The following is a 26206-nucleotide window of genomic DNA, read 5'->3' as shown; positions in this document are numbered from 1 at the left end:
GGGGCGGCCCTGCCGCTGTCCGGGCACCTCGGTTGGTGGCGTTTGTCCCCGCAGTGCGCTGCTCTGGGCTGAAACAGATCCTTCGGGTAAATGTCAAGTTTGGCAGGTGGAGCAGGCGGCCTAAACTCGGTCTGTGTTTTCTGATGTGCAGATTGATGACAAAGAATTTGACATCCCGCAAGTGGATACCCCTCCAACGCTGGAGAGCATCTTAAATGAGGTCAGTGGTCCATTGGATGTGCAACGAGCTCCAGTACAGGACTGGTCTAAGATGAGGCAGCACACACTCCTTTGGCTCTTCTTGCGTTGTTTTTTCCTGCAAAATAAATCGTATAACTTCGTAATTTCCTGTTGCAGATAGCTGACAAAATGCATGTGTAGTTCAGTAGTTGCCGTGCAGTGGAATTTTGGGGTTTTTGATCAAAACACGGCTGTAACTGTCTCAAAGTCTAACGTTTCCTGTAGTGCCTTGCAGGGGAGAGCTGACTGTCTCACTTATATCCAAGTCAGTGCACTTTCTCCAATAGCCACATGAGTGCACAATCCTTAGAAAGGAGAAGGACATGGAAGTAAAGATAAACTCTGAGAAAACAAGCTTTAATGAACTGAGTGGATGGGCAGCTGGGCTTCCTAGGAAGTTCTTATAAAGGGAAAAGGAGGTGGCAGTTAAAGATACGGCATAAGGGGTCCCAAACAGATACGGTCTAGGAACGAGAGGAGTGGTCATCAGTGATTTGCTGCCCTACTGGAAGGGGATGAGGACAGGGGTGCATCCTGTTTCTGCTTCTGCCGTGGGTGACGAGGGGAGAGGGAACGGACTGACTTTGTGCAATACTGAACTGGCAGGAGATGTGGTTGCAGCCATGTCAGAGGAGTGTTATCCTGGTAGTCTCAAACTTGAGAGGTAATCTGAAGAAAACATAGTGTAGTGTAGACAGATACAAAGTTTTACTGCAGTGCTGTTTATCTCAGTGCATATGGGATGGGAATGACTGGCAAAACATCTTCTGAAAAGGGTTTTGGTGGAGAACAACCTGGCTGAGCCAAAAGGTGCACAGCTGCACTGAATTAAAAAATATCAGACACTTAATGGGCACAGGGTTGGCAGCTGTAGGACAAATGAGGAGCACTTGCTGTGCTCTCTGCATGCTTGGCATTAGGTGGGGTATTGTGTTTGCTCTCTCACTCTGAGCTTCAGGAGCGACACAAACTGTATTGAATTTAGAAGACATTGGGAGGGAATGGCCAATAAAAAATGACCGTAAAAACAATTCCAGGCTATGCCTGAAGAAAGAGAGAGAAATCACCAGGAGAAGAGCACGATCAACCCTCATAGCAGCTGGGGGCACTGCTAGCCACCACCTGGGGAAATGCTGGAGCAGGTGATAACGGTTCTAGGCCTTCTCTTGGCAATGGGAGGCTTTTGAGAACAGCTAAAGGTCTGTTGAAGTTTTGCTGGAGTGGGTCATACCTGGGGTATAGCTTCAATAACTTTCTCTCCAGCCCACTTCTGTAATTACTGTGAATTCCTAAGCTAGTTCTTCCACAGGATCAACCTATAATAATAAATAATATATAGTGCTGTAATAATATATAGTGCTGTTTTTTACATATGAAACCCTTTTGTCTGCTCCTCCTTGATTTTTCTACCTAACTGATGGTGTTTTGCTAATGTTTCAGTGAGGTTGTTGTGTGCTTTGAATGTTTGGTAAGCTGCTGTGATTCTTCTCCTTCAGACTGATGACGAAGAGGAGTCTTTCATCTTGGAGGATCCCTTTCTCCTGAACATTGATAACACAGACACACACTCCTATGACACGTCTTCTGTCGCCAGCTCTGACAGCGGGGATCGGACTCACCTGAAAAGGTACCGCAGCACTGGTGGCCTGGGAGCTTGTGAAGGAGCACTGCTTATATCCACTCAGAATGATTTACCCTTGTTTGAGTGAGCAGAAGGGAAGCCAAAGCTAAGAACAGTTGAGACTTCCCAAGGCAATCTCCTCCCTGTGCTTTGCTGTGAGCATGCAGGAACCTTCATTTCACGTGTGAGTTTTGTCTCCTGAAGTCCTGGGGTGCTGCAGGGACCCTGGTGGAGCTGCTGCTGACAGAATGGTGTTATTCCTGCAGCATCGAGCAGCAGAGATGGGACTTGGTTTTGCACTGAGGGCCTGTTGGAGCAATAAATGCCTTTTATGGGAAGCAGAGCATTTTAATTTCTCTGCATTTTAATGGGATCTTTTAAAAAAATCTTTAAAACGCTGAGCCATGGTGACTTTAAAGAAAATCTTTTAAAGGTGATGACTTCCAGAGTCTGCTGGTGGTTATTTTTAAAAGGCAAGTGAGCTGCTGTCACTCCTGTAAATTGAATGCTAATCTAAAAGCAGTCAGGAATGTGATAATTAACTATAATATTGCTGAGTTATCTCATTAATTACTGCAGTGATGACCTGATCCTCCATCCTGAGCCACTCCCATGGCCGCCTTATGTGCCGTAAGAATTGGTTGCATAGGCAATTGCATAGAGTGCAGACGCTCTAAGTGTGCTGGGTTTTGGTGCTGTGCTGTGACTCGCTGTTCCTCCTCTTTCAAGTAAGATGGTTTGTGTTGAGTGAAATGCTGAAACCTTTTTCAGTTCAGAGTGGGTAGAACAGCCCCGCAGCATCGCTGTCATGTTTGGATGGAGCTAGTTGCTGTTTGTGGGCCCTTCATGTAAGCTAGCCACAGCGTGGTTCTTAGCCTTCATGTGAGCCACTTACTTGTGCACCTGTGGAGACACGAGAAGCAAATGTTTCGGTGTTGGTTTTGGAAATTTGGCTTTCTGGTGCTTGGCAACAAAATTGCCCCTTTCCTGGGGATTCTTCCTCTGCTGTGCGTGCTGTGGCATAGCAGTGCTCTTTAGAAATGAGCACTAGTTACAGCAAAGACTTGTCTCCTTAAACAGAAACACTTACCTTTCATGTCGATCAGCTGTGTTTTAATTGAATGTCATTCTTGAAGCATATATCCCATTTTCCTTGGGGTCTGTATTCTGCTGATGAGCCTTTTCCAATTATGTGTTTTCTTAGCCATTCACCTCTAAAGGCTGAAACTTACTGACTCACTGGAAGATTAATTAAAGAGCTTAAGTGTTGCTTTTAGACTTATTAATAAAGGCTGAGCTTTGCAAATACCTGCTTGAATCGGGCAGTTTGTTTGAAGAACTCCCCTCCACCCCAGGAGATGAGTTAAAAGCAGGTTTTCTGCAGACACAGTGGTGCACGGCAGCCTTTGGTGACAATTTCATGTCCGTTTTGGTCTGTGCATGTAGGGCCCAAGAATAAGAGCAGAAGCTGCATGGGCTGCGAGTGCGTGCAGAATTCACCTGCTGCTTTAGCTGCAGCTGAGGCACAGTCCCAACTTTGGTTCTTCTCTAACACATTTGGTTTATTTTTTATTTCTTTAGGAAGAAAAAACTCCCAGATTCTCTCTCACTTCATGGGTCAGTTATACGGCTCTCACTCCTGAAGGGAATTTCTGCCCAAATCGTATCTGCGGCAGTAAGTGTCTTTTTTTTTTACTTAAGTAAAATTTGAACAGCTTCTGATGTGAAGGGTGCGTGTGTGATCACCTCCCTCCCTCTACTCCTGGTTCTGGATAATACTAACGTATCTGATACACAAACTACTAACTAGTAAACAGTGAGTTGGGCATTAGCTGACTAATCACAGCAGCAATATTGTAGGTCCTCTTTAACACTGATTTTTGTTGCCAGATGTCATGAAACCTGGTGAGAAGTGTTAATATAAAAATATTAGTGGTGTTCTGCTGCTTGAAGATGCTGCAAACAGGTTTGCGTAATGCCTGCAGCAGCCAGAGGACACCTCGCTGCTCTGAGCCGAGTGAGGAGCAGGTTTGGGTGTTCTCGTGTCCGTGACTGCACTTCGGGCATGGGGCAATGGAGCTGAGCTGTAGATGGTGCTGCCAGGGGAGAACGGGTTGGTCGAGACCAGAGCCAAGGCGACGGTTTGTAAAGTGAGTGATTTCTGAAGCGTGCAAGGCAGCCTTGTTAAGAGTAGAATACACATGACTCGTCCATGAGTGTGTCTGTGTGAGCAGGGTCGCAATGTTAGCTGCTGCTGTGGGCTGCCCTTTGCACTGAGGGAGGTGCGCGTGGGAAGATAACAACGTGTGCTTGAGAGGCAGGCGGGTTTGCATCAGATGTGTGCACAGAGAATACCGAAAACTGCCACTAATACTGGACTGTTTTGAGAAGAACACAGTAACTTTCACGTGGAATTACAGGATAGTTCTCTTCCTCTCGGTTTCTGTGCGCTTTCTCATCCCTTCTGGGTATTTCTGGTCAGTGGTTCCTGAGCACTGTCTGCCCTGCTGGGACTGCTAAAGTGCAACTTGTGTTGGTTTTTCTGTTTGCTGTAGTTTTAATCATGAGTCTCGTGCACGGAGCTGGAAGTTGTGTCTCTTTCTCATGACTTGTCCTGTTTTTCTAGGACAAAGTGGATGCTGGTTTACCCACTGCAATCGTAAGTACTCGCAATTATCAAGTGCTGCACAATTATCAAGTTCAAGTCAGACTAAAAAGGCAACTTTCTGCCTTGGATATGACAACACGTTTTTCTCCTTTTTCTGTTTAAATGAGGTATAATTTCTTATGGACTGCAGCTATAACAAAGTGACTGTCCCTTTTTAATCTGAATTGCACTAAGTAGAAGAACATTAATATATACAATATTATGTGATTTCTATTAAGCTTTATTTAGTTTGGTGCAGGTTTGCAAGTGCAATAGAATCTTGGGGTTCTGTTTAACCCCCCAAGGAAGGAAGTTGGAGTTTCTGGGCCTGCTGTGGACTGTCTAGCATTGCTAGGAATTCACTTATAAATTAGGAAATGGTTATATCTGTAACCTTCCAGATCTTCCCCTTCTGGCGAACTTTGCATAGGTGTAGTGAGAGTTGAGGTGGTGGGTTTGTGACTGACGTTTCTTCTGCTTTCAGTCTTTCTGCGTCTCTATTTCAGGCAGCATCAAATCTGATAGCAGTGGGAACTTCCCATGGGTTGGCACTGATATTTGGTAAGTTCAAAAGTTCTGAGGTTTTGCACTTTAATTATCTTAAAAAACCCCGAACACACACAAACAAACAACAAGAAAACCCCAAACCAGCCAGAAGTAGGACTGCAGGATGGATATCTTATGAATTCTGTTGGTGCTAAATGTGGTTTTCTTTCAGTAAAGAAATAGAGCACAGTCGATATTTCGGTTGTCCTTATTAGCACATCTCTTCTGCTTTGGGGATTGGCACATTCTTATCAAGAAGTTTAGCTCTGTGCAACTGTCTATAGAGCCTTTTCTATGTTTAAACGTAAATTATTCTATTTTCATGTAGAAGAAACCAGACCCAGTATACAATGGTCATCTCATCATTAATTTTCTTCTCCCCTATGATGCAGTAGCTGCCAGCATCAGGGAGATTAAAACGTGTTCCTTGGGAAGTGCAACCTGTGGCCCACGGCTGCCCGTGGGATTTCTCCTTCCCCAACCTTCCCCTGCACCAGTCAGCTCTGTTCCCTTCATTCTGCTTTTCTCTTCTTCCTCTTATCACCAAACTTATAAACAACTGATCTGCCGCAGTCAGCACATGATCTTACTACGTTTTTAGTAGTAGATCTTTATGATTTTTCTAAAATTGGTGTAGTACGTGGAGATGTTGCCTCTGTTCTGCACTTGGGTCCACGACTGAGGGACCATGTCCAGTTCTGGGTTCCTCGGTGCAGGGAAGACACTGAACTGCAGTCACCCCAGTGCTCTCCGGTCTGACTGCAAGAGGGATCCTTGCAGGGTATGGCTGCACAAGGCGGCCTTGTGTGCAGAAGGAGAGGATTAGCATTCTGGTTTGGGTTTATTCTGTGATTGAAACTAGTGGTCTATAGCTGTAGACTGATCGATTTCTGTACTTTGTTATGAAATGCTTTTCTGCTGGATGTGTTGATCAGGATGAGTCTCCTCCAGGTTTTTTAAGCTGCACGCGTGGTTTGTACTGTACAATGGAAACGTCAGCTTTTTTGTCTGCAGAGATGTAGGGTTGAACATTGCTGATGTTCAGATATCTCTGAATGGTTTTGTGCCATTAGCAGTTTCTTTAACCTTCTCGTTTCCCCCTCCATGTATTTGACTTTATAATAGCTATTTACTTTCTTTCCTCTCGTAAGCTCACCTGTACCTACCTTGTCCTTTTTAGGGAAGACTTGGGTAGCTTTTGTTCTGCTTTTTTTGAATATTCTGCTGACTCTTGCAAAGTTACCACAGGACAGTTCTCAGATTGCACATCTAATCTCCCAAAAACACTTTTCCTGTGGATTGGAGTCTGGTTAGATGCCAACTCCAGAGTTTGTCACTCTGATGTTTTCCCTGTCTTTCAGGTGGTTTATCTTCTGTCTGGTTCTTTGTTACCACATCTGGATACTGACAATTTCTGTGCCTTAGGAATGTGACCATTAGCTCATTTCTAGTACTGTGCTCACTCTGGGGATTTTTATTTTTGTTTAAATCTATAAATGAGGGCCATAATTTTTCCTGATTCTTTCTGAAACTGATTTGGAGCTGAGTGTTGTGAAAATAAGCAGTTAAGCTGTGTGCCATGATTCTCTTGAGGATCACAAACCAGTGCAGAAATGCTCTCCCAGCAAGTCTGTAATAATAAATAATCCATTAAGGTTTTTTTCCTCTGTCTTTCTAGAGGAGCTAAGTGGTTTTTTACAGTACTCAAATCTCAACCTTAAACACAGCTCACTGAAATGTGTTATTTTGCATGAAGGCTTTGTTCTGGACAGAAAATTTTGTTGTAGCTAAAATTACCTTTGATTAGTGTTGAACCATTTATTTTGCCTGTTGGCTGTGAAACTGATGGTTGGTGTCCTGAGTCTGTGTCGAGGTGGGGAAGTAGCGTGGTATCTTAAGAGAGCAGGTGGTGTAGGTACCTAAAGACAGCGTTAAAACTGGATTTTGAGACCATTGTGTGTGGTGGTTTTTTGAAGGTAGTGGGGAGTTGGTTGGCTGGTTGTACCTGTTGAAAACAGCTTTACCAGTTACCTCCCTGTGAACTTCCAGTTTTGTTCCCTCTCTTATTTCTTTCAATGCAATGAGTTCCAAACTTATAAGCTCGTTTTTCTTCAGTGATTCCATGTGCTTGGTTTTAAAACACTAGCTACCACAGCATCCTCTCAGTTCCTTGAATAAATCAAAGGGGAAATGTTAACTAAAGGAAATGCTATCAGTGAAATCTGAAGGTTCTGTCTATCACATATGTGCTGTTTGTTACTTCTCTCTTTTATATTGATTTCTGGCTTTTTCTTTCCTGTTTTGGCCCTTTCTGTGTGGACTGAAAAGGAAAAGGTACAGTAACACTGCACTGTGCATGTACCCTGCATGAACATCTCCTGTCTTGCCCGGTTTGCATGTTGGCTGTGCCAGATCAGCGGGCAGTGAAGTACCCGGGCAGGGGGTAGCGCTGCTGGCTGTGAATTCCCAGTGTGTTCTGCCTTCGCTTCTGGTCTGAGTCATTTTGCTGGTTTAAGCTGAGGAGAGGGGTGTGGAGGGGCTGCTGTGGAACTGGGGGGATGAGCAGTGTCAGCCTGTCCCGTTAAGTCGGGAAGATCGTGTCTGATGAAAGCCTGATCCACTGAGAAGTGATAACTTCCGAGTGCTGTGCTCATTGCTGTGTTCTGGGCGGTGACTCATTTCATCCTCACAAACTCGTTTTTGTTCTTCACTTGCAGAGCTGTATCCAAGCGCCGTCTTGTTTTGACTTCAGGCTTTGATAGCTGTTCAAATTGCTACTGCCAGAAGTTTTCGGATTAAGAACTGCTTTAAGTCCATTGCAGAATTAGAAACATTTTCTGGACAATGCATAGCCACCTTTGTTTCAAACATTCAGACAAAACTTTTTGTGCTTGATCCTAAATGTGCCTTAGTTCAAAGCTGATAACATGAGTCTGGAAAACCATCAGATCGGCTCTTAAAACTTTTGGCCTTTATCCATCTTTATTGCTCTACCAGCTGATGGATAGGAGCTCATTGATTCAGGCGTCTTGCTTTGCTTTGGAAGCAGCTTTGTCGATCTTATTTGCAGTGGATTCTTTGGGTTGGTTTCTTGTTGTTGTTGGTTTGTTGTTGTTTTTGTCTTGACTGGCTGGAAACAAGAACAAGTGCTGGGATATGGTTCCTCTGGGTTAGGTGTTCAGGTGGTCATGTCTCAGCTCTGGAAATGCATCTCTGGCCAACAGCGGGCACTTCCTTCTAGGGAAGGAGTAACCTGAGTCACACCAGGCGTTTAATTTGGGGGTGGGGGTCTTGTTTAGTTTGAACTGACATTATGGGAGAGAGAAGAAAACAGTTTTGACAGTTCACGTGGGTATATGTATAAAGATACAAAACTGAATGAAAGTGACGATGATTCTGAACCTGCTGCCCTTCTTAGAAAAAGCTGTGAAAGTCTCCTTTTTCTTGCCCTATAGGCAGCTCATTATTGATTGAGTTGTCAAGTATAACACACGTTGACTTACTGACAGGTTTAAGCTGTAAGAACAGAACACAGTCCAGCTTTAATAGCAAAAGCTGCAGTATTCACCTTATTTTAAAACCTATTTCTATGGTTAGTGTGATCTCTTTATAAGTAAAATGTATTTCCAGACTTCTGCAACAGGAATTATTTATTTGGGAGTTAAATAGTGCCATGTAGAGAATACCTTTGTGAGGAGCTTTCTCCAGCTGCAGCTCTGTGCTCTTTGAGCGTCCATGGGAACATCCCATGATTTTTCTTCTTTCTCATTGCCCTGTTCTGATCTGTGCCGTGTACACCCTTGTCACGGTGATGCCAAGGTGTTTTTTAGTAGCATGGCTAAGGGTGATCTTTGTCTCCATCACATGGCTTCTGCTTTCATTTCATCCTTGCAAGGAGCGTTGTGTGCCGAGCGATGACCTTGGTTTTGAAGCCTTTCCGCTGCCCTGTGCTTGGCAATGGAGGTGGTGGCTGTGGTTTGCTGTGGCTCCGTGGTGTCAGACTGACCTCAGGAGGGCTCCGTGGTGTGCTTGAGGGGCATTTTAGAGTAATTTTTGTATTTCCCTGCAAGAGCGTTCCCCTATCTCCGTACTAACACATGTTCTCATTTTGTAAACATTTTTTAAGAACTTACCTGCAAGCCTGTGAGTTGTTAATTGTACCCCGAGTGAATTGTATATGTAAATAATTGCATGATGTTAATTTTAATCATTGCTGTTTCTCTCTCTAATTACTTACTGACTGTTCTGCTCCAGATCAAAACCAGGCTCTCCGGCTGTGTCTGGGCAGCACTGCTGTTGGCGCCCAGTATGGGGCTATCTCTGCTCTCAGCATCAACAACGACTGCTCTAGGCTCCTGTGTGGCTTTGCGAAAGGACAGGTAATTCCCGTGGGAGGAGAGGGCCCGGTGCTGTGACACTGTCCAGGGGTGACCACAGCTCCCAGCCAGGCACACTCGGTTGGTTGCTGTAGTTGCTTTGGTGCTGAGAAGCAGCACGCACGGCTCCATCTCCCCAGAGCTGTTTTGGCCAGCCTGTTCCTGCACCCAGCGACCGAACTCGGGCAGATTGTTTGGGTAGGTTATGCAGAATGTAGTGAAGGATTCAATTAAACTGAAATGGCACACCAAGATAACAAGCTTAGTCTTTCCAGGTCACTTTATGATATCTATGGTTTGTAATTAAAGCTAGTTTTCACTTGAAACTCATCTGTAGCCCCAAAGTCCATTTTTACTAATACCTTACTTCCGTTGTATGACAGAAGCAGCATAGCTTTTGAATGCAGGGGTAAAAGGGTTTGTGTCTGCTATTGTAGTTTTGTGTCCTTCTCTGAACCTGAAGAGAGAAAAAAAATCCTGAACAAAACGTCTAAGGTTAAAACTAAACCAAAATGGGCAGAAGTTAACTTGGTAAAATTTAGAGGTCCATGTAATACAGAGAAGGCAGCTTTGATTTTTGTTTTTAATTTAATTTCCTTGTGCTCCTTTGGCTTTCCCCTTCAATCTGGATAAGATGCTTCAGTGCCTATGGTAGAGCTGAATGACAGACTGCTCCAGACCCTGTCAGATAGAGACTGGATCAGTACAGAGCAGTGTCCAGTTTTAAGTGATACTCAGATCTAACCCTAACTAACTCACGAGGTGTTGGAGAGAGCCCCTGGACAGTAAACGTGTGTACTGAGAGCAGTCTGCTTGCAGATCACGATGTGGGATCTGGCCAGCGGGAAGCTGCTGCGGTCAATAACGGATGCCCACCCTCCAGGAACAGCCATTTTGCACATCAAGGTAACAAACTCTGCACCTACTCCTGGCATTCTACTTTATTTAAAACACAGTCAGATGTGTTGACTTTCCTTGCGTAGTACTTTTGGATTTTCAGATGAGAGCAGCTATATAGCGATAGCATCCAGAGGTGAGAAAATGAGCAGGAATTCTATTTTAAAAATCAGCTGAGTATTTTGACATCTGAAATAATAGTATTGACTGTGAATTGTACTATAACAAACAGTTGTTGTTTGTTATAGCTTCTCTTTCTGATGCCAAAATCTGTGACTAATTGTTAGAATACATAGCTCTGAAACTTGCAGTGATTTGAACCGGATACGTGACTCACCAACTTTAATCTAAAGGAGTCTGAAGTGTAGAAAGTGACTTCTGTCGGCAGTTTTTCAGATAACTTGTTGGGAATGTTTGGGTTGAAAGAGAAGTAATCTGTGGCTTCTTGCTCAGCCTTGCTGAGACTCCCCAGACCCATGCAGTGTCTCACATGGGACTGGTGCAGGGAGTTTGGTGGGGCACGGTGCTCAAGGACAGGTTCCCATGTGCTGGTTGCGCTGACCTGGCTGACCAAAGGTGTTTGGTGGGTGCAAGGGTGACCCCTTACTGCTGCATCTTCCATCTGTGCCCAAAGATGAGTATTCCCAGGTCATCTGCTCCTAGTGACTCTGCTGTTAGTGTCCTAGTGCTGTTAATGATGTTATAGTGTACATTTTTCTATCATTTTTTGTAGTGCCACTTTTAATCTAATTATCTGTTCAGTTTACAGATGACCCGACGCTTGCAATTTGCAATGACAGCGGAGGCTCCGTCTTTGAACTGTCATTTAAGTAAGACACCAACTCTAAGTACCCATAGAAAGTACAATAAACTAATGCTGGGTCACAGTTTCTCAACCCAAAACCACTGGAACCAATAAAGCTACTGTCTGCACGTTGAAGGTGTAGTTTAGGGCTGCATTAAAATTTGACAGCAGAAGCAAGGTGCTATCTGCCAGCGTAACAGTCATAAAATAGCCTGAGTTATTGAGGTATCAATGCATTCTCCAGAATCCTGGCACTCCATGTGTATTCTTGGCAGTTGATTAAAGTGCTGCCTCTTGGTTTTGCTGGTGTCATCAGTGAGAGCAGCCCTGCCATAACCGCTCGTTTTCTTGGCCTCTTCAAGAGGAGGAGGGACAGGGAGGAAGGGTTGACAGTCTAGGGCATCTGGTCACGTCCAGGAACCTCCAGAACATTACTGTTAAATAAGATCTTAAGGGATTCTTGTTTGCACCTGAGCAGCTGTATGGGACTGCCTCCAGTCACACCAAAAGTGATCCCTGGAGCTGTGTGAAGGACTTTGTGAAAACAGTGTTTATGAGGGATCGCTTTTGAGATTTTGTAAGACTGTTGGGGTGATTTCTTCTCGATAGCTGGCCACCGAGGTGATTTCCCTTCTTTGCAGGCGGGTTATGGGAGTGAGAACGTGTGAGTCTCGATGTCTCTTCAGTGGCTCAAAGGGGGAGGTTTGCTGCATTGAACCCTTACACGCGAAAGTTGAGCTGAGAGACCATCCCATCACCCAGTATTCACTGCTGGCCATGGCCTCCCTGACGAAGGTAACCTGCTGCCTGCGGAAGGCTTTGCATGAGAAAGTACAAATATGTTTTCTGGTGTATATTCAAACACTTTATTTTGCCTTTTTGTTTTTTCTTGCAGATACTGGTTATTGGCCTGAAGCCGTCTCTGAAGGTGTGGATGACTTTTCCCTATGGTCGTGTGAGTAACGAACCAAACCGTTGGTTCATTTTGGATTACGGCTGCAACAGTTCCTAGAGGGAAGGGGATGAAATGAGGACGAGGTGTTTGGTATGGCCAGTTTATCAGCATGCAGTAAACTCTGCATCGTGGAACTGCAGTGATAGTCTCTTGGTTTGATGTGAGCAGACTTTGGGCAGGAATGGAAAGGCTGCTTTCAGCTGTACCTAAGTGAAGGTGCTGAATTTCTCCAGTAAGTAGGAAGGGAGGAACACAGGAGCCCCTCAGCTTCTTGTCGTCCCTGGATGCACACCCCAGGTGGGACGTTGACCTGGTTGTAGCTGCAGTCACCTCAGGCAGGGCCATTGCTTTACATAGGAACCACACGATAGAATCCCAAATTGCAGGGACAGAAACAAGGTGGGATTAGAGCACTACACAGTCTTCTAAACTATTAAATTATTTGCTTTCACTAATTGCCGGTATGGTTCCTCTTGGAAAAGCAGCTGGGGGAAGATATGGGGTATGTTAGATTGGGAGAATGGAGACAGGACTGCTAGCAAGCTGTCCATCAATCCGTGTGAGATTGGATCCACGTTAAGCAGCTGGAGCACAGGATTTGTTCTGGCTGGCCGTCCGCTTTGCCAAGAGGCACACGTTGCCCATAAATCGCGTGGCTGGACCGAAGAGCTCAGCTGCCAGCAGAGCAGGAGATGGGTTTACAGCCCGAGTGTGTAAACCAGTCGAGTCCTGGAGCTGAGGTTCTGCCTTGCACACCTGAAATACTGGCTGTGCTTTCTGCCCGACAGATGGACCCTTCTAGTGTACCCCTTCTGGCGTGGCACTTTGTGGCCGTACAGAACTCTGTGAACCCCATGCTTGCATTCTGCCGCGGAGACGTGGTTCATTTTCTTCTGGTAAGCCTTGGCTGTTTGATGCTGCTTTTCAGATAGTCACGTCTTGTTCACATATTCAGTTGACTGAGCCTCTCTCTTGGTGAACGTGAGATGTCTGCAGCTTCAGATTATCAAAATTTATAAACTCCTTAGTTTTCTTTGCATAATGTTTTGGATTTTTTTTTTGACGATGGTGAATTAAAGCCAGTTTCACATCAGGGTTCTGTGGTTCTGACTTTTACAAGCAGAAAGTGCAGGAGAGAGAGAACCCTTGAATGGGAGTTCTCATGCAACATCTCCAATTCAGAACTGCAGTGGGGCTGAGCCCCTTGGGAGTCAGTGAATGAGAATCAATCCTCCTTCGAATCTGTACGGATGCTGGGGTTTGCACCCCTTTTAGAAACTGGATTGCCTTGTATAGTACATGAAGCTGGGCAGGGGGGATCACTCCACGTGTAGTGCCACCTTATGGCATACAACTCCTGTAGTACAAATAAATTATTTAAAGTGACCCAGCGGAGGGCGAACATTTTTACAGCCCCCTGCTCAGAGCCGTCTGTTGCTTTCCTCACATGAGTGCTTCTGAAAGTGAGACATCACGCTCCATTTGGGAAGCACGTGTGCTGCTGCGGTGCGCTCAGCATGCGGGTCCAAGGGGAGCTCCTGGATTTGGGGTGATGCCTCTGGGAACAGAGAGGTGGAGCTGAGAGCAGTCTGAGTGTGAGTCGGCCTTGTCTGGTGTCTCTTTAGGTGAAGAGAGACGACAGCGGTGCGATCCACGTCACGAAGCAGAGGCAGCTTCACCTGCACTACGACCTCATCAACTTCACTGTAAGTCTCAACAACGTGGGACGGTTGATTGGTTTTTGCACTGGTTTTTCTTGTAAATGTATCTCGTTAGCCCTTAATGCTACAGTATTGGCTTAATATTGACTTAACAAATGTGGCCTAAGAAGTGTCTGTGTTTATCTGGGGCTACCTGACTGAAAATGTCCTTAAACTTGGGACTTGGTGGAAAACCAGCACAAACAAAATAGCAAGTAGCAGCTAAAGGATAAAAAATAGCATGGGGACAACGATACTGCCCTTTCTTGGGAAGGAAGGGTAGCCTCCTGAGGAAATATTTTCAAGAGCCAGATAGAATCTCTCAATGTTTTTATTCTGTATTCTCACTAAAAAGAATGCTAACTGTGGTGTAATTGGCTCAGTAAAATTCTAGTGTCCGAAGCCTGCGGTTTGTTGCTGTTTCAGTGGATAAACTCCCGCACTGCGGTGCTTCTGGACAGCGTGGAGAGGCTGCACGTTATAGACCGTCAGACGCAGGAGGAGCTGGAGACCGTCGAGATCTCGGAAGTTCAGCTGGTCTACAACAGCAGCCACTTCAAGTCGCTGGCCACGGGAGGCAACGTCAGCGAAGCCCTGGTAGGCACAAACGACCTGCTTGTGTTGGCGATCTCTGCTTCAGGTGTGGCCCAAGTGGAAGCGTGGAGCTTGGGAAAAAGCCTTTGGAAGCACCTCAGAAGTCACAGATGGTGTTGACGTGGCCAAGTAACAGATAGTTCATGGTTGCGTTCATGGTTTTAGGAGCTGCTCTTAAGTTACCAACCTTTGACTACTCTGTAGAGGAAAAAAATTATTTGCTTTATTCTTCTAGAGATTTCTGTGGGCATTTCTGCTCTGTATGCCGTAAATACTCTGCTGCAGCAGTGCCTCTGCAGTACGTGCATTCCCTGCCTTCATCCTCTAGATTCTCATGCTGGGTAGAGGGGATTGAACATAGTACCTACACTTGTAGGTTTCTTGGGAAACTTGATAAAAACAGCAGGCAGTTTGAGTTGTATTTCTTCCCCCTGTAGGCGCTGGTTGGAGAGAAGGCTTGTTATCAGTCCATCAGCAGCTGTGGTGGTCAGATCTTCTACCTTGGAACTAAGGTAAACGTGGAGAGCTTTTATTAAAGAGACAAAGCATTCACTGTTGGTGGTAGCTCATCTTCTGGAGAAGGGCAGTTTTCTTTTCTATGGAGATACGAATCAAGGATGGGTCCTTGGCACGCTTATGTTGTGGGATCAAATAAATGTGAAGTAATTTGGTCTTAGCCAAGGTAAGGGCTGAGTAAGGTATTGTCAGACTTTCATAGTACCCTGGTTGATGCTGCTTTAGCGTAGACTTACCATTGCTTTACTGACATCTCCTCTGCCCTAAGCTTTGATGTCTCTGTCTACGTGTGCTAGTGAGTAAGCAGAAGAAAATACGACAGCAGGGAAAACTAGACTGTATTGCATGGAATGATAGAAGGAATATCCTGTTCACTGTTCCTGTCCTGCAGTGCAGGCTGTGAAAAGGCAAAGAGAGGTGGCCTGTAGGGTGGTGTGTGGAAGGAGGGGTGGTATCTTGTAGCAGATGGGTTGTAGGACCATGTAAAGGACATTGTTCTGGTAAATGCACACATCCAATGTGTTCCTGCCTTGCCAAGCTTGGTTGCTTTACTTCACTTCATCCGTACCAGCATGTTCTGGTGGGTCTGTGGGATACCACAGGCTGCGTGAGCACCTGCAAGTCAATACATAATCTTATGTTTTTCCTTTTTCAGTCGGTTCACGTCATGACGTTGAGGAGCTGGAGAGAGGTAGGTTGAGAGGAAAAGTAGTACAGCTTTTTAGGTTCAAATACTTAAATACAGCTTAAGGGAGGGAGCATTTGTCCAGCACGTTCTGAGTGCGGCGTTCAGGATCCCTGGTTGCTGTGCACACCAGAACCGTGGGTACGCTGCTTTCCGCAGCGGGACGCTGTGGGGCTCCTGTGTGCACAAACTTGCTGAATGGCGACCTTGTTCTCCCAAGTGAGACGATGCCTTGCCACGGTTCACCTTCTGTTAACAAGGCAGAGTTAGGGCCATGTATGACTGCGAAGGCCTGTGTAAGTGTAACCCTTCTGTCTGCCAGATCAGCACACAGGAGGGGAAGGGAATCTGGTTCACTGTATTTCTGCTCCAGCTACTGCAGAAACTGCATCGTAAAATCCATCAAAGACTCCCTAGAAAGTTAATAGGATTTTAGATCCTTCTTTCTGTTGGTAGAAGATTTGGTTTCTTAACATAATTTCTCTGACAGCTGAAACCCCATCAGTTTCCACACTAAAGTCCTGTAGTCTGTTTGTTCCTGCGTTGTTCTTTGCACTTGAGTTAAACAGCAAGTTTTCCTTTCTGTATTACCACTTCGCAGTGTGTTTATTCAGTGTGTGTGTGTTCTCTCTCACCTTGTTTTTAAAGCTCTTTCATCATCCTCTTGTAAGATTACCTTCCCATTCCTGTCTTCTTCCATAGTCACTGTTCTCTGCATCTCCTCTGTGCTTGGGTTCTTGAACGTAGGTAAACACTTTGGCACGTACGGCTCTGGGAAATGCTGATGTTCCATGCAAAGGGATCATCTTTTCTGTGATACTAAGGCCCAGTATTGCTTGTTGTTGTAGAGAGTTGACCACCTTCTGAAACAAGAGCGTCTCACTGATGCCCTGGCTCTGGCTTGGTCTTTTTATGAAGGTAAAGCAAAGGCTGTAGTAGGTAAGTTTTGTTGGGTTGGTTTTGGTTTGTTTTGTGTGTGTTTTGAGGGTGTTTTGTTGAGTTTTTTATGTGGGTTTTTTGTTTGTTGTTTTTGTTTGGGTGTTTTGGTTTGGTTTTGTTGGGTTTTTTTAAAGTTGAAACCCCTAGGGAAGGTTTTAAACCTGTGCATGTACTGAAATTGCTGTTTCGGGGAGGGAAATAAAAGAGGAAGAGAATTGAATTGAAGAGGAGGAAGTGGGCTGTGCTGCTTTGGGTTTGGCAGAAGCACCACCTCTGACATGGGTTGGTTTGGCGTTTTTAGGGTCATAGTCCCTTTGCAGCCTGCTGTTTTCAAATGGAAGTCAGGCTTGGTCTGTGTTGTGGCTCCTGTTGTGACTTTGCCATGAAGGGGGATCCAGGTGTTGAATAATCAGCCTGCTAGGATATCCCTGAAGGTCCTGCACGACCTGTAGGTGATGCTCAGTGTGGTCTGTCAGCCCTGACAACCAGGCACTTCCATTCAGGTCTGCTCTGTACGTCTGACTGAGAGGACCGGTGGGTTTTGGCACCGTGTTTCCTACAAAGGAGGCTGCTTTGTGAGCGCATAGCTTGTTATGATAAATGTGCTAATTATGCCAGAAGCTGCTGCTCGAGTGGTCTCATTTGGTCTGGACGCACTGAATTTTCAGCAACTAAATTCTGATGATTTTGACACATGAGACTCAAGATCCTCCTGCTGTGAAATTCTTAGTATATGAAGATGTGTCCCACTTTAATGCATGGATATTAAGCAGATTCTTTTTCAGTGTTCAGAAGAATTACTCTTTTTCAATAGTTGGCATTTAAGAATTGTTTGCTCTTATAGTGCACTTAATTCAACTTCTTGTGCATCGGGGCATCCTTCAGCACTTAGCCTCACGTAAACAGCCTGACAGCACTCCATTAATTGTTCTCTCCATGTTAAAAAGGCACTCAGGTCTGTTCTTGCTCTTCCTGTGTTGGAACAATGTTTGCATTGGTACAATAAGCCCTTCAGGAGAAGTGTGGGCTAGAAGTCAATCACAAAATTGTGTGTTTAGGTATCCTGACCTCAGCATCTCAAGGGTAGCGATGTTAGCATCTGAACTGTGGGATTTTTGAATTTCCACTGGTACTTTAGATGAGAAAAGCTTCATTTCCACCCTCCTCGTTCTCTCTAGGCTTGTCTGGGGACACAAGCAAACGGAAAGCAGTCATTGCAGACAGGGTGAGTCACTGATCTCTTCCTAGCTGGATTTTCCTGTGTGCTGGTGTGGTATTAACTGTGGTCCTGGAGGGAACAGCTCCTGTCCCGCACGAGTTAAACCAGACAACAACTCTAGGACGTGTGCCTGTGCCCGTCTTGCTAATGCTGTGAGCAGGAGTTTAGAAGAGACTTGGAAATACCTTGTAGGTAAAAGTGGGGATAAAATCTGCAGTGTTAGCACATCAAAACACAATGTTATCATCCAGGCCTTGGGATCTCTGACTCCCGACAGTGGAGACAAAGCTTATTTTGTGGGTAACTTGAGTTTCCTGGTGTTTGGTTAGCAAGTGTCCATCAGCACATGACTTGCTGACTCTCGGGATGGAAACTTGGCTCCATGTATAAATGGACATGGAATAAACTCTTCAACCGATCCTGTTCAGTTGTTACAGGAACCTTTTCCTGGGACAGCTGTGTCTAAAATACACAATTACTGTAATAATTATTTAGCTGTACTTTGTCCTTCACGTATATTTTATTTGCAAGTAAACACATCCCAGATGAGCCTTGTGCTTCAGGATTTGTTCATTGGCCTGAGAACACGCTGGGATGCTGTCTGCCCAGTTTCTCGTCAGTTAAAGTTAAAGTCAGTGCAGGCCTTTGGTATCCCAAGCACCTCTGTGCTGTGCCATACCACTGCCTTTTGGCAGCCTCTTCTCTTTCCTGCCCGCAGCGGTTCATGCCCAAAACGGGCAGCAGAACTTAGAGTGCTGCCAGCCTCCAGGTCTGTCTGTTAAATGTGCCACCACACAGGGCTTCTGGTGTGGGTTTGGAATGAATTTTCCTGTTTATTGTCGTTCAGATGGTTGAAATCCTTCTCCATTACGCTGATCGGACTTTGAAGAAATGTCCTGACCAAGGGAAAATCCAGGTTATGGAGCAGCATTTTCAGGTACGGTGCTCCAGAGGACTCTTTTGTACAGATCTGTTGAATTTTTAAATCTGGCTTTGCTTTGCTGCAAAAATTACTTGTTTATTTTTGAAGAATGTTGTGGTGGTTCACCTGAACTCTCCCCTGTTGTGTGTGCTGATAAAATCGGGACGTGGTTATGGCTGGGTGGCAGAGCAGGACCCGTACGCCCCAGTCTGACTGGAGTTGTTCTCCATAGGAACCACCGTGCAGGAAAACCTGTAACTGTGCCAGCTGCCAGTGATCCACATACCTCATTGATTCTGTATTGGCAGGCTTAATTTTCTTCTCTGCGGGACGTGCTGTTTGGCAGGATCTTTGCCAGTCCATGTGTTTCTGTTTGTTCCCCAGGACGTGGTGCCCGTCATCGTTGATTACTGTCTCTTACTGCAGCGCACGTAAGTCGGAGCCTGCAACCCCATGCAGACCACCAGCCCCAGGCAGACCACCAGCCCCAGGCAGACCACCAGCCCATGCAGTCCCGAGTGCTCTCTCCTGTAACCTCACATGACTTAGAGGAATCCTGTCACATTATCATCATGTCATATATTGCATCACGGCTTAGAGGAATGCTTAAAACTGATACTAAAGTCAGAGTACTCAATACTCAAAGAAAAGCGTGTCTTAAACATTCATTTATGCGTTGGGGAGGAAAAGTTTGCTTCAAGTTGTTTACCCCCACACCATCCCCTTAAGGAAGAAGGTGTCCTGATGGACATTCCTGTCATCACCATTTCCCCTCTAACAGCAGGGGTTTTTGCTGCACTTCGATAGCTGATTTATTCTGTGCAGCTGCCTGTAACTTGCATCAGTACAGGAGCTGAACGGGGCATGCAGCTCCTGAGCTTGAGAAATAGAGAAAAGGGAGTTTAATTTGGAGCCCTCAGGAAGCAGATAAGCAAGGAGATTTTAGTGAGATTATTTGATAACTAAACACTTCTTTCCTCCTAGGGACCTCTTATTTAACCAGATATATGATAAGATGAGCGAGAATTCTGTAGCAAAAGGCATCTTTCTGGAGTGCTTGGAGCCATATATCTTAAGTGATAAGCTGATGGGAATCACAGCTCAAGTGATGAAAGACTTGCTGCTTCACTTCCAAGACAAGAACAGGTTGGAAAATTTGGAAGCCTGCATTGTGCATATGGATATCACCAGCTTAGACATACAGCAGGTGAGATGCTGAACTGAACAGTGTGGTGAGCTCCTCTGAATAAACGACAACATCCCCTGGTCACTGATGTGAACCTCTTGTACTTTTCAGCACAACACAGCGTGCGGAAAGTGAGGCGTCACCTTCCAACAGACAAGGCTTACATAGTCCAAACCATTCATGCCTTTTGGGTGCTAATTTGTAGTAAAACTGTGATCAAATTCAATGAATGTGGAAATTATTTGGCATGACTGCACCCGTCCTGTAACGCGCATGCTCCTATAAATGTGTTTTACTCCCCCAGTTGGTGTCCTGGCAAAGGTTAATGCACCAGCAGCTTGTGTGTGTTGGAAACTGCTAGTCCTTGGGATGTAGTCTGATACTCGCATTCAGTCTTTCCTGTTTAGAAGAGCACCTTACCCTGTTTAGAAGAGCACCTTACCTTGTTTAGAAGAGCACCTTACCCTGTTTAGAAGAGCACCTTACCTTGTTTAGAAGAGCACCTTACCTTGTTTAGAAGAGCACCTTACCTTGTTTAGAAGAGCACCTTACCCAGCATCAGAGGCTGCAGGGGCACAAAAAGTGGAGGTGCATTTGTCATTTTGGTGCCTGCCAGCCTGCTCCGCTCTGGTGCCTGCTCTTGCATGACAAAGTCAGTGGAGCAAGGAGGTGTTCCTGCTGGGTCCTGCTTTCCTTGGCCAGTTTTTATTCCCACAGCAGGGCTTTCCAAGGATAGAACTGCTTGGGAAGTTGACAAAAGGATTCACTAACCCAGTCAGAAGGCAAATGAGTGCAATCAAGAGCTGGGTTTTTGTTTTTATTCTTTAACTTCAAGCAGGTTATGAATGTTAGGATCTACACAGAATCCATGTTTGCTACATGTGCAAAAAGCTGGATGCTCCCTTTGGAGATTTGGAATTAGAGACTAGTTCTGCAAATGGGAATTCTCATTCTGCTTTAAATCGTACTGTTGGATGATGGAAATGCAGGGACAGAGACTGGGGAATGAGGAAACTCTGAGCTAGGAGCAGCTGTGTAACTACATTGTGCTTGCTTTGCCTTGCAGGTCGTTCTTCTGTGCTGGGAAAACCGTCTCTATGATGCCATGATCTACGTCTACAACAGCGGCATGAACGACTTCATTAGTCCCATGGAGGTAGGAAAGATGCTCAATGCGATGAGTTGGTGGTGGTGTGTTCAGCACACAGTCTGAGAACAGCATTTCAAACCCCGTGCGTTATCTTCCTATTCAGTATGTATATATTCTGTTCCCTTTTGTTTCAAGGGAGAAATCAGATATGATCTGTGCAGTCTATTTGACTAGGTGCAGTAGAGAAAAGTACTTTGTAATTACTGTGCTGTAGAAGACAAATTTCCCTGCTGAGGTAGCAATGCTCTGCAAAGCTGGAGCAGGAAATTTAGTCGTGTTAATAAAGTGAAAATTAAACAAAAGCAGCAGAAGAGAATAACGTGATGACTTGAGGAGATAGCATTGCAAAGCTCTGCTGACCGCTTTGTGCCTGGCCGATGTGGCACACGCCGTGCTGAGACAGTCCTTGCACCGAGGCAGGCTTTGTCCTGGTGCTCGGGTGTGATCCATCAGCAGAGGACTCCGTGTGGTGCTGTGACTGAGGGCCCTGTTGCTGCTGGTGACCCTGAGGATGTGCCTGAGGTACCAATTGCTCTTGAGGCCTGCAGCTGTAACATCCAGATGTTTCATCGTGGAAGCACTGCTGGTGTTGTCTCAGTGGTGCTGAAATAGAGACCCGAGTCCATTTGAGTGTGGAAAGTTTAAACTGCCCAGTTTATAATCATCTCATTTATTTTTTTCTCAGGAAAGAGACTCTTTAGGTGTTCATGACTTTAAAAAGGACTTCTGGAAACAGAGCCCTAGCTGTATGAGCACAAATGGCTTTTTCTGCTTCTTAGAACTAAGTGTTTAGATTCTGCATGCCCAGACTAAAGGCTCTCTGGTGACCCTGCTAGACAGGCTGAAAGTCTGGGTAACCTCTGGTGGCATAACACAAGGTGGGACTGGTCAATTGTGCTTCTGGGACTGTTGAACACAGCTTTTTTAGTGTGGCCTGTGCTTAGGGTTGGATCTGATTTAATAAAGGCTGTTTTTTCATATGTCATAACATCAGCTGGAAAAAGCATCCTTTGCCACATCTTGGTGTCCTCGGCACCTTGTAATCGTAAGCCACGTTGAGAAAGCAGAGGCTCTCTGGGGAGGATGCTCCAGGGACCTTTGCTGTAAAATGACACAGGCTCTTTGTTTTGAGCGTTTCCAGCTGATGGAGCACTGCTCGCTTTCTTGTTACAGAAGCTGTTCAGAGTCATTGCTCCTCCGCTGAATGCTGGGAAGTCTCTCACAGGTACAGAATTTCTCCACTTTAAGGGTTTCTCATTTTGATAGTTGATTTTTTGTGTATCTCTAGTTGTTTCTAACACAGAAATGCCAAAGAGAAATACATACCCGGGTCTTGGAGAACAGAAAAGTGCTCTAGTGCTTTTCATTCTGTGTAAAGCAGCTCTGCTCCCTGTGTATGCATGTCAGATGAGATGCTTTGCTAGCAGCTAGAAAAAAGAATTGCATCTCTGTGTGTTGTCTGGTGAGTAAAAGGTGACCGTTTTTGTTTTGTAGATGAACAGGTGGTAATGGGCAACAAGCTGCTCGTATATATAAGGTAAGGTCCTTCGGAAAGTGTGTGGTGTTGCCCAGTGGTGGCACTGGCTGTTCAACTCCTTGTTGTTGCATAGTCTTATATTGGTTATATCTGTTTCGAGGTCCGAGGGGTTGCGTACAATAGCAATGGCTGCTTTGTACGGCTGACTTACAGCTATGGTGGCTCTTAGTACTCATTGTATGAGGGGATAGGCAGGAGAAAGCTGGAGACTATGACCTCCAGTCACTGTTGGTGTGACCAGACCATGTCTATGTCTTCAGGATTTGGTCAGAGTGAGCTCTGTGTCCTGTGCATGGCGCTGCTCCTCAAACAAGGATGCTGTAGCCTGAAAAGCTGTATTTTGTTTTAGCCCTTCCTGTCACAAATTTGGGACAGCTGTGCTCAGTTGCTGCTTGCTCCATTGCCTGTCATTTGCAGGAGCCTGTTCTCAGGTTGCACAGTCACGAGTAACCGGAAAATTCCTTTTTCTGGAATCCCTTCAAGATCATGAACATTCAATTCTGCATTGCTCCTGCTTCCAAAAATGCAAGAGTATAGGCGTTTGTGGGAAATAGCTGAATTGTCACTGTTGCTTTGCTGTGGAATGGCATACGTCAGGAGCAAATTCTTGCAGAGTATGAGCTTATTATGTATTAACAGCAGTGCTGTCTGCAGTGCTTGCTTTTGTGTTTTACCAAATAAATGTATTTGGCTCATTTTAAGAGCATTGTGAAAAACTAACTCAAAAATAAACTGTTTTCCTTAATCTATTTAATGTCAGGAGGTTTTAAAATTGCCTGCCTTCTCCTTTTCTATAGTTGCTGCTTGGCAGGCCGTGCATATCCATTGGGTGATATTCCTGAAGATCTGGTGCCTTTGGTTAAAAATCAGGTGAGCAGCCTTTTGGAAGGAACCTTTCCCATATGAGGTTTTTAGGTCTTATTTCATGGGTTTCTGATAGAAACCCATTATCAGTGTGATAGCTGTGTCCTTGTGACGTGAGCACAACAAATATGAACACATAGTTCAAGAAGGAAATCAAACATTTGTTGCGATCTGAACATTTAAAATTAATATTTTTCTTTCAACTGTCAAATGGGGTGTGGGAACATAGAGTTCTTAGTGATACTAGCTTTGATTTTTGTTTTCTTATTCTTTACCATAAAGTTACCGGCAGTTTGTGGCAGTCTCTTCTTTCTAAGCTTGACTATGAGGTGTCAAATATGGGAGAATCCTCCTTGTTCTAAAACAAGTGTAACATGGAATTGACAGGAGTAGAAACTGAGATAATCTCAAAGAACATTAAATATTGGTTGGCCTGCAGCTCTTTCCTGTTGTCACTAATGTCTGTGGCTGTACCTGAGGACTGGAGCTGAGATAAACCCGTGCTGGCAGTGAGGCCTGCGATTCAGACTGTTTGACAGCTCCTACCCTCATGTCCTTATTACTGCCTCCTGCCCGTAGCACTGAAGCTACTGAGAAAGCACTTTCTCAGAGATAATCTCAAAGAACATTAAATATTGGTTGGCCTGCAGCTCTTTCCTGTTGTCACTAATGTCTGTGGCTGTACCTGAGGACTGGAGCTGAGATAAACCCGTGCTGGCAGTGAGGCCTGCGATTCAGACTGTTTGTTTGACAGCTCCTACCCTCATGTCCTTATTACTGCCTCCTGCCCGTAGCACTGAAGGGAAGAGGCTTTCTCAGAGGTAATGGTGTTTGGAAAGACGATTTCCCTTTTCTGATAGTCAGCATCACTTTGAGACAACTTCAGAGGTGTGCCAGTTTCTTCCTTCCCTTAAGAAAAGGCACAGAGCCTTTCAAGGAGGCTAACAGGGAAGGTCATGGGTCTGAAGGTCAAGCTGCTTAACTCCTCCTGGCTTCACTGCTGCAATGATGACAGGAAAATTAACTCGGCACAGGAGTGAATGAGAGAACATAGCATTTCCTGAGGGTGTCTGGGAGAGCTGCTGCCTCTCGGTTCTCCATGGGATCCCGGTGTGTATCTTAACACATGCCCACGAGCGCCAGCCAGTCTGCAGCAGTCTGCTCTTCTGTTGTCAGTGCGCTTGAGACTGCGGAGCTGTCACTGCCCTGCCTGTTCCCCAGGAGGGTCTGAACACCTCTCAGGGTTCAGTGAAGGGGATTTACCTTCGTTTTGAAAGACGGGCTCAAATTTCAGGAACTAAAATGTCAGAGGAGGACTTACGGAGTTGAATAGGGCCCAAGTCAGTCTTTGCGGTGCCAAAAGCTTTGTGTCTCAAAGTGAGGGGGCAGACTGGCTGGCTCTTCCCAGGGGAACTGCTGACAAGAGGAGCTGTGCCCTGCATAAGGAGGAGTTGCACAGCTTCTGAGGAGAGCTGCCAGGAAGGGGAGGCAGTTACCTGATTGTCAGTCTGCGAGTATAAGCCTTAATTTTTGCTTCATCTTAAAATTTGAATGATTTTAAGTTGGTTGGTCAGTCTAAGAAGGGGAAATTTTCCTACTAACAAGCAGCAGAAAACATCATTCAAGTAAGAGCACTGATGGACTCCTAGGGTGCTTTAAGCACAAAGCAGATAATGATGCTGCTCTCATGTGTGCTTGTGCTGTCGGTTATCTGGAATCCGTAGGAAATCTGCTATGTTTGTTTGGATTTTCATTGCAGGTCTTTGAATTTCTCATCCGGCTGCATTCAACTGAGGGCTCAGTGGATGAAGAGGTCTACCCTTACGTTCGCACCTTGCTGCACTTCGACACTCGGGAATTCCTTAATGTTCTTGCTCTGGTAAGAGATCGCAGATCTCCTCCAAGAGAAGAGTGCAATGCCAGCTCTTCCATCATTTGTTGTGGTTGCACGGTCTGTAAGATTCCTATTAAGAAGTTCATGCTTTAGCAAAACCAGTAGTTACTGGCTTTATGCAGGGACAGTTTTGGTGTGTGTTCTGTAAGATATCACAGGAAATCATAATAGTCTTTTATGTCCTTAAATAGAATTTGGTGAAAGTGACAGCATACAGTGAAGATTCTGGTAACAGAGTTTATCTTTAAAGCACAGATAAAGAAAGAACAATGTATTTGTAAAGATAGTTTTATTGCCTGCATCTTTCTCCTGCATAAAGACTCATCTTTATTCCTTTCTGAGTTTCTTGAATTTCCTCTGTCTGTTTGGACGTGTTACTTTTACCTGAATGTGTAAGCACCGTTTTGGTTTGCTTGTAAGGGTGAATTGTATCTTAGAGCCTGCTGCTTAAGTAGTATGCACAGAAAAGTCTTAAAAGCATTGCCAGCTCTGTGATGTGGCTGCTGCTTTGTTTGCTGGTACTTTTGGAGTTGGCAGTGCAGAGCACTCTTCTTAAGGTGTCAGTGTTTTCCCTCCTGCAGACTTTTGAAGACTTTAAGAATGACAAGCAAGCTGTGGAATATCAGCAGAGGATTGTGGACATACTTCTAAAAGTGAGTGTGCCCGAAAATTAACCTCTCTGTTTACATCTGACTGATGATGTGCAGTAAAGCCTGTGATTTGGATGAGGTGTTTCCAGTCCTGCCCTGGAGGACCCCTCTGGAAGGTGGTGGGCTGGAGTGTGGGGTGTGCCAAGGCTGTGAGTCCGATGTTGGAAACTGATGCTTTATGCACATCAAATGCAGTGGCAGAGAGGTCTCCTGTCCTGTCTGTGACTTCACCTGGGCTGTACTTTGTTGTCACATTTCTCCTC

At 45.2% G+C, this 26206-nt stretch overlaps 1 protein-coding gene across 1 annotated transcript in view; it reads left to right on the top strand.

Moving 5' to 3' along the window:
• Nucleotides 1–151: 151 nt before the first annotated feature.
• The window catches only part of VPS8 (vacuolar protein sorting 8 homolog (S. cerevisiae)), a gene marked incomplete at its 5' end in the record, with an annotated part of 61394 nt that continues 35339 nt past the window's right edge, over nucleotides 152–26206 (top strand). The window contains 26 exons of the mRNA XM_010182636.1: nucleotides 152–220; nucleotides 1737–1867; nucleotides 3443–3536; nucleotides 4488–4520; nucleotides 5015–5069; nucleotides 9309–9433; nucleotides 10250–10336; nucleotides 11090–11157; nucleotides 11774–11927; nucleotides 12028–12087; nucleotides 12876–12983; nucleotides 13713–13793; nucleotides 14214–14384; nucleotides 14819–14893; nucleotides 15553–15588; nucleotides 16431–16521; nucleotides 17700–17746; nucleotides 18588–18677; nucleotides 19047–19093; nucleotides 19647–19869; nucleotides 20915–21004; nucleotides 22172–22223; nucleotides 22493–22535; nucleotides 23333–23405; nucleotides 25159–25278; nucleotides 25875–25946. Of these exons, the coding sequence (XP_010180938.1) occupies nucleotides 152–220; nucleotides 1737–1867; nucleotides 3443–3536; nucleotides 4488–4520; nucleotides 5015–5069; nucleotides 9309–9433; nucleotides 10250–10336; nucleotides 11090–11157; nucleotides 11774–11927; nucleotides 12028–12087; nucleotides 12876–12983; nucleotides 13713–13793; nucleotides 14214–14384; nucleotides 14819–14893; nucleotides 15553–15588; nucleotides 16431–16521; nucleotides 17700–17746; nucleotides 18588–18677; nucleotides 19047–19093; nucleotides 19647–19869; nucleotides 20915–21004; nucleotides 22172–22223; nucleotides 22493–22535; nucleotides 23333–23405; nucleotides 25159–25278; nucleotides 25875–25946 (2295 nt within the window). The remainder of the gene's footprint in view (nucleotides 221–1736; nucleotides 1868–3442; nucleotides 3537–4487; nucleotides 4521–5014; nucleotides 5070–9308; nucleotides 9434–10249; nucleotides 10337–11089; nucleotides 11158–11773; nucleotides 11928–12027; nucleotides 12088–12875; nucleotides 12984–13712; nucleotides 13794–14213; nucleotides 14385–14818; nucleotides 14894–15552; nucleotides 15589–16430; nucleotides 16522–17699; nucleotides 17747–18587; nucleotides 18678–19046; nucleotides 19094–19646; nucleotides 19870–20914; nucleotides 21005–22171; nucleotides 22224–22492; nucleotides 22536–23332; nucleotides 23406–25158; nucleotides 25279–25874; nucleotides 25947–26206) is intronic.

Source organism: Mesitornis unicolor, unplaced genomic scaffold, assembly GCF_000695765.1.
Source record: "Mesitornis unicolor isolate BGI_N332 unplaced genomic scaffold, ASM69576v1 scaffold51304, whole genome shotgun sequence".
In the NCBI taxonomy this organism is placed as follows: domain Eukaryota; kingdom Metazoa; phylum Chordata; class Aves; order Mesitornithiformes; family Mesitornithidae; genus Mesitornis; species Mesitornis unicolor.
This window is presented reverse-complemented; position numbering and strand designations above follow the sequence as displayed.